This window comes from Entamoeba invadens, assembly GCF_000330505.1.
Source record: "Entamoeba invadens IP1 unplaced genomic scaffold scaff_1105074726239, whole genome shotgun sequence".
NCBI classification, from domain to species: Eukaryota; Evosea; order Mastigamoebida; family Endamoebidae; genus Entamoeba; species Entamoeba invadens.
Genome location: NW_004440091.1, coordinates 14,341 through 22,128, shown reverse-complemented (window position 1 = coordinate 22,128; position 7,788 = coordinate 14,341). Strand labels below are relative to the sequence as shown.

Sequence of the window (7,788 nt, the reverse complement as noted above, 5' to 3'; positions counted from 1 at the left end):
ACGCAGACGAACTACTCAAATTACTGGCTGAGTGTTTGGACGAGATGGATGTGTCTCTCAGAAAAATAGTCGAAAAACACGTCGATGAACTACTCGAGAAAATGGCCGTCTGCTCGGAAAAAGTCATTTTAAGAGAACAAAAGTATGGAGGGTTGGTCAATCAGGGATGCACGTGTTATATGAACTCGGTCCTCCAACAGACTTTCCATGCGGCAAATTGCGCACAATTACTGATGGAAAAAGCAATTGTGTTGCCCGTGTTTGAAGACGTGAAAATTAAAGAAGAAAAAAATTCAGAAAAAAATTTGGAAAAAAAGATAAACAAAAACGAAGAAGAAAAAAAGTGCGAAACTCAAGACGTGAAAAACAGAGAAAGTCAAACACCTAAAAACGAGGAGAAACAAAACGAAGTGTTGATATCGAAAAAAGAAACACAACAACAAGACGAAAGAATCCAAAGTGTCTTTGAATCTGAAAAGAACAATTTGATGGGAAAACAAAGTATAGATATTTATAATAAAAATGTTAATAAGAATAGTTCAGACACACAAGAAGAGAAATGCAAAGAAGAACAACTTAAACTGCCAAAAACTCTGGAAGAAGATGTCCAAACAGAAAATTTTAACAGTGAAAAAGACTTGAAAGAAGAAAGGAAAGATGTTTTAACGGAACAACTTCAAGACATACAAACAAATAAAGAAGATATAAATACAACAAATATCAATTTAACTGTGATTGAAAAAGAAGAAAAACCGAAATCAACAGAAACGCAACAAAATGAAATTACAAAAACAGTTGAAATATTGAAAGAAAATGAAAGTAACAAAACACTTCAAAATGACACGCAAATAAAACCCCTCGACGAAAAACAAATTTCCGAACTCACAAAAAAGTTCACCGCAACAAAAGTATTTGACATCACAAAATTATCTCCGCGCGCTTTAAAAGCAGATGAAACTTTAAAAATTGAGAATAAAAAACACTCACAAGAGAGCGAAAGTGTTACACCAGCAAAAACAGAAACAGTTGAAATACCAAAAAGTCAAGATTTAAAAAATTTTAAAAATTCAGAAGAATTGGAAGAATTTAAAAATATAAAACACTCAAAAGACTCAGAAAATTCAGAAGAATTAAAAAATTCAAAAGAATTGGAAGAATTAAAAAAGTCAAAAAATTTAAAACAATCAGAAGACTCAAAAGAATTAAAAAATTTGGAAGATTCAAAAAATTTACAAAATTTCAACGATTCAAAAATTTTTAAAAATTCAAAAGACTCAAAAGAATTAAAAAATTTCAAACAATTAAAAGAATTAAAAGACTCAAAAGAAAAGAACCAAACTGAAACAGTTACTCGCGACGTTGTATCCACTAAAAATGATTATTTAGACTATTCTATGATTTATTCCCTTCAGCGTTTATTCAGTGATATGGCCCTTGGCGTCTGTACCTGTTCGAATACGACTGAATTTTGTCGACAAGCTCATGGGAGTTGTTATGAAGTGATTCAGTGTCATCTGCAGATGGATGCGCAGGAGTTTTTTAACACGACGATATCTGCAATGGAGAGCTGCAAGTTGTATCACAACGTCTTGGCTGCCGCCGACCTTTTTAAAGGGAAGATGCAAATAATTATAAAAAGTCGCTGTGGGCACTGTATTAAACGCGTTGAGCCATTCTGCTGTTGTCCACTTGAGGTCGAGAGGTTTTCTAAAGTGGCACTTTCGCTGCAGAATTTGGTGGAGGGAAGCACGTTGTGCGACTACCGATGCGAAGAGTGCGGGGTAGTCTCCGACGCGACACGAAGCGAAATGTTTGAGGAGCTGCCGGAGATGTTGGTCTTCCATTTGAAGAGATTTGTGTACAACGACGTCTTCGAGATTGTCAAATACAACGGGTACTTTGAATACCCTGAGGTGGTCGATTTGAGCGAATACTGTACACCACCATGTGAAGAAGAAAAGAAATGCGGAGATTCAAAAACACGAGAAGGGGAGGGCGATGATTGTGAAATTAACAGAACAAATTGTGACTGTCAGGGTGTCGAGATACAACACGAAAAAGAAGACTCCAAAAAAGACGAAATTCATACAAATGTGAAATCACAAAGTTACAAATATAAGTTGGTTGGTGTTGTTATTCATAGTGGTGGAGCACATGGCGGGCATTATTTTAGTAACTGTCTGGTCGATGGGAAATGGCTTTGTTTCAATGATAGAACAGTCTCAGAATCTGACAATGAGAATTGGTATGGCGGCAAAACTAATGCGAATGCGTACATGTTGTTCTATCAGAAGATTCACACCGATGAAACTCCACAAACTGATAACATCAAAATTTCGAATGAACAGCCAACACGTGAGAAAATCGATGTTTTAAATGACACAAAAAAATGTGAAAAAACAGACGACCACACGCGTCTTCAAGAAATCCAAAAAACTCAAAGTGTTCCAAACAGTCTCGCAAGTATTTCGAATATCACAGATTTAAATTTGATTGACAAAGATTTATTGAAGTATATGAAGAAAAGAAACGACTACTATTATCTCTGTTCCAGAGCGTTCAACCCGACTTTCACGGACTTTTTAGTCTCTGAAATCGTTCACTTTCAATATGTTGGAAACATTTTAGTATTTGCGCGCTCGGTCTTGTCGTCGAGTAGTTCTCAAATCGCGAAAATTTTTATTTCCCTTGATTCCGTGTTAACAGCGGCCTTGGCGCAGGACATCTTAACAGAGATTTCATCGAATTTGAAGTACTTTATTATATCGGCATCGCCCCTTCTTCAAAAAAGTCTGAAAATGGCGCAAAATACCGTTTTCAAAGAAGCTGTTGTGAACGAAGTTGTTGAAGGCACGAGCGGCGCGCTGGTCATATTAAAAAATCTTTTAGACGAGAAACAAGTGAAGTTGGTGAATGCGATGGATTTGGCTTTAAATTGGATTATGGGAGGGTCCACTAAATACACACGAAATGACGGCAACGCCGCGTTTGAAATCTTCTTGAAAGCAATTGAAGAGAACGTCTTCAATTTTTCAGAGCAATTTATTATTAAAACAGTTGGGACGAGAGCTGGGGAGTGTCTTGTGAGAAAAGTCTTAGATAAATTCCCAACTAAAGTAATCGACTCCGCCGTATTAAAAATGATGAATGAAGTCTTAACTACAAGAGTTGTGACTAATGACCAAATTTTACAGTTGAAAAGACTTAACTTCTCAAGAAACTGCGCAGACACGATTGTGAGGAAATGCCTCGGAAGAGTCTCAAATTGTCACCAATTTGAAATTTTAATGATGGACTGCGCTATTATGCTTAAACTGGCTGCGTGCAATAATTATATACAACAACAAATCAGTAGAAGTCTCGGAGAGTTCAATGAAGCACTCAGTTTCTTCTCTGTTAAAATCGTTATTTGATCATTCACGTATTAATCAATTTTATGTGTTTTTGGGGTTTTTTATATATATTTTATGGAAAACTAAATATATTATTTATACTATAGTTATATATAATATATTATACACTATAGTCAGTCTTTAAACGTTATCTGGTACAATTTGGACCGTAAAGATTGAAATACTTCGGGAAGCCGTCCTAAATACCCATCCAAATTGTTTCGGTTTTTTTCATGTTTTACCTAATGCCCGATTTAAACATAATTAAAGCTATTTTTTGTTCATCATATAACTTTTGAGACCAGATAACATTAAAAGACTGACTCTCATCGTCTGATAAATAATTAAAAAAAATAAAATGAATATTTTAATTGTTTAAATTGTTGTTATTGTTAAGTCAAGATTCAAAATAATGATTTAAATACAAATATCTATAAAAAACAAAAAAAATAATGATATTGGAGGAATTCTATTTGATGAATGTTGTGTTATATATTAATACATTTGATTCATTCACAAATTTTGTATGTGTGAATAAGAAGTGTCAATCAGTGATGAGACGAATGCAAAGGAATTCATTCATAATTGACAAGTTTCCATATGACACAGCAAAAAATCCAACTCGGAATTTTCTTTGTTATTTTTCACGACTTTCTAAATTCTTCCCACATGCAAAAACACTGTGTCTTCCTTCGTACTCGTGTCTTATTCCACAACTCACAAACTTTAACTTTTCGTTATTCGAAGTGAGTGATTTTAATGATGCAAAACCAATTCCCATAAGTGAAGGTTATGAATACTACACATGTTACAAAGAAGAGTGTTTTATTACACTTGATAACTTTAAAGAAAAATCTTATTTTCTTAATCTTCCCGTTGATATTCTTAACCACCTCAAAACAGTAACTATTTATTCATTAAAAACAGCAGAATTCTTCATTCAGAACGTTTATTTATTTGAGTCGTGTAATAAAATTACATTGTGCTTTGACAACACAAAGGTAGGTGATGAAAACATGTTGTGGAAAATACTAGTGGACAACAAAAGTGTGTTGTGGCGGCTTAAAAATTTAAAAAAATTTCGAATTTTTTTGAAAGATTTAAATTCTATTGAAATGTTACTAAAATTTATAGAAGATGCGCCAACACTCGATATTTGTATTTATATACAAAGCACAGGGTGTATACTCAACAGAGAAAAAGTTGATATGACAAACACTTTAAATAACTTTACACAACTTATGAAAATTGGAAATGTCATATTTCGAACTATTGAAAATGTAACGGAATTTGTGAGTAATGAAATGCTTTCAAAAGTACCCGTGTCTGTTATTAATATGCCAAAAACAATTGAAATGGATGACAAAATGATATCACAAATTGTCTCGTTTACTCAGCTTTACGCGTTAGTACTTGATCAAATAACATTAACCGTGAATGTATATAAAAATATCGACATGTCAAAAATAGAGTGTAAAAAACTTGTTATAATTAACAAAATCAAGTCAAAAATAACATTGAAAATATCACCAGTGACATGTGTAGTAAAATGCAACAAAGACGATAAAATTTTATTGTACTCTTCACAAAATGTGACAATTTCATTGCAACAATATTACGAATTGACATTTTTAGACGTAGTCACTGATATTAATTTCTTTGTTAATTCAGAGAGTGACAGTGGAGATGACGAAAGTGATTCTGAAGATCAAATTATCGAAGTTAATAAAAACATCAAATTATTCGAAAAAATTTCAGAGCAAATAGAAATTTTAAACTTCACAAAAAATCCAATTGAAGCTTCTCGTCTTTTTGAAGTCTCTCAAACCCCAGTACTTGTACCACAAACATTAAATATAAAAAAGTTATCAGAAGTTGCTTATTGTTCGCAAAAAGACCATGAGTACATTCCAAGACGCAATTTACAGACTTTGTTTAATTGTTCCACCAATTTGACTTCACTGAAAATTGAGAATATTAATGGAGAACACATTTTAAACAAAAAGTTGGTCTTTTTAGATAAATTTAGATTAAAAAACCTTCAATTAAAAGATTGTAGAAATTGCATTTTTGAACTGCCAAACACTTTAACTGGACTTTCCATTTTCAATACAAATAACAGCAATTATTACTATGGAAAAGAAACGATCTATCTCAAGTCACTTTGTTTGGCATTGGTTGAAGATTATCCCGAAGACCTAACACATTATAATATACCAAAAAATGTTGTTGTTGATTACACCGTTCAGTTTGATGAATTGAAGGAGTATCCAGATGAGAGTTATTATAGAAATGTTCATCTTGGTGCTTTTAAGTACAAGGAAATTCGCATTGGGGTTTATCCATTCGAAAGAAGAACATTTGTAAATACTAAAACGTGGAATAAAGCATACGAGGAGTGTCGAGATAGTAATAATACTATTGATTTTAATAAAAAGCAAAAAATGGAAGAAGAAACAGTTTTTGTTCTTGAAAATAATGCGTTCCAAGGAGAGCAATGTTGTTTTGATTTTGGTTCTTTGGGAAGAGTCAAGGAAATTGGTGACTTTTGCTTCAAAAATTGCACGTGTTTTTTGAATGATTTATATCTACCATATGGACTGACTAAAATAGGGTATGGCGCGTTCCAAAATATCACAACACTAGAGGCCGTTCACCTGAATGAAAGTATTACAAAACTCCCTTATAAGTGCTTTGCCGGTGATATTTATTTAAAAGAAATAACATCTCCATTAAAAGTAGTTGAAGTTGACGAATATGCCTTGTGGGAGTGCAAAATTCTAGAAAAATACCCAAAATTTGTACCTTCAAAGTGTGTAAAAAGTGACGATTGGTGGACACTGAAGTTCTGCAATATAACAAAATTGGAAGTGCCAGAATATGTAGACGAACATTTAATTTTGTATTTGAAAGGATTGACATCACTTAAGTGTGTTAACATAAAGAACACGATGTGTTTGATTGGAAAACAGTGTTTTGTGGGATGCAGTAACATTAAAAATATTTGTTTGAACGAAAGTGTGAGATTTGATAAACATCTTGTATTCGCCAATTTGTCTTCACTCACTTCAATCACACTTCCAACTACACTTACAAAAATTCGAAACTTTATGTTTAAAAACTGTATTAAATTAAAAGATGTTATTATAAAGAAAGGTGTTGTCAAAATAGGCGACTCGGCTTTTCAAAATTGTGAAAGTCTTAAGAAGGTTAACATCCCACAAAGTGTCACAAAAATTGGATTATCATGTTTTAAAGGATGTATATCATTGTGCGAAATATGTTGTTCTAGTTCATTACAATTTCCATTATCAAGTTTATTTGGTGTACAAGCATCATTTAATTTAATTCGATATATTTTTATTTAATTTTAACATTTAAACGTAAATATAGTTTTTATATTTTTCATAAACATATTGTAATGATAAAAAAAAGTTTTTTAATTACAGTTTAAATAATATCATTGTTGATAATTATGATAATTAAAATTAACAAAAGAAATATATAAAATGGTATACATTAATAACTATAAAATGATTATGAAATTGTTTGATATTTTATGTAATTTTATTTGAATATTTGTAAATAATTTGGGTTTCATGGAAACACGCAGTTTATATTTTATGAGTTCAAAAGCTTTCAAATTACCATTAAATAAAAAGGTTACATTAAAATGTCATCTTTCATTGAATGTCTCAAATGTACAAACATGATAAGACAAACAAAACAAATCCATTAACCCAACATATATGCACAAAGTATATAATAAACTAAAAAGGCTTCAAAGTTGCATTACAAAAAGTATACTATAAAACCAAATGTGTTAAAAATTGTTTATAAAACAATGTTTTTGAAATATGATAAAAATTTCCCGAAATATTCAAGTTATTAATGTCCAAAAATACTACAACAATATTTAAAATAAACTATATGTTTTAAGCCAAATAAAATTTTCATGTGTTTCTTTCGTTGTTTAATATATAATTGTTTTCAGAAATATTTAAAATTTATAATATTGAAGAATAGCAATATTTTCAAATTACAATAAAAAACACCATGAGATAGAGTCTTAAAATTACTAAAAAGAATAAATCAAGTTAAAAAACAAAAAAAATAATTTTTGTTCGTATAAAAATTAAGTGTAAAAATAATCACAACTCATTTGACATTACAATTATTATATAATTAATATTATTACATAATATAAAGCAATAATTTTTTAATTATAAATAATTTAATACAAAAACGTGTTTATCGATTTAAACAAATATTTACAATATCGTTCTAATCTCGAATATACAATTGATAATGTTTATTTATTTGTTTTTAACACTTTTTGTGCTTAAAACCCAATCTTATGAATGTGACTGTCAACCAATTGGAAATAATCCCAATG

General features: G+C 31.0%; 2 protein-coding genes across 2 annotated transcripts; both read left to right on the top strand.

The window, feature by feature from the left end:
• Nucleotides 1-101: 101 nt before the first annotated feature.
• On the top strand, nt 102-3,413 carry EIN_517040 (ubiquitin specific protease, putative; the record flags this gene model as incomplete). Its single annotated transcript, XM_004253531.1, has 1 exon — nt 102-3,413. One exon carries the CDS (start codon nt 102-104, stop codon nt 3,411-3,413), a length of 3,312 nt encoding a protein of 1,103 aa, XP_004253579.1.
• Nucleotides 3,414-3,844: 431 nt separating this feature from the next.
• On the top strand, nt 3,845-6,760 carry EIN_517030 (hypothetical protein; the record flags this gene model as incomplete). The annotated part of the gene is made up of 1 exon (XM_004253530.1): nt 3,845-6,760. One exon carries the CDS (start codon nt 3,845-3,847, stop codon nt 6,758-6,760), a length of 2,916 nt encoding a protein of 971 aa, XP_004253578.1.
• Between the last annotated feature and the right edge of the window lie 1,028 nt (nt 6,761-7,788).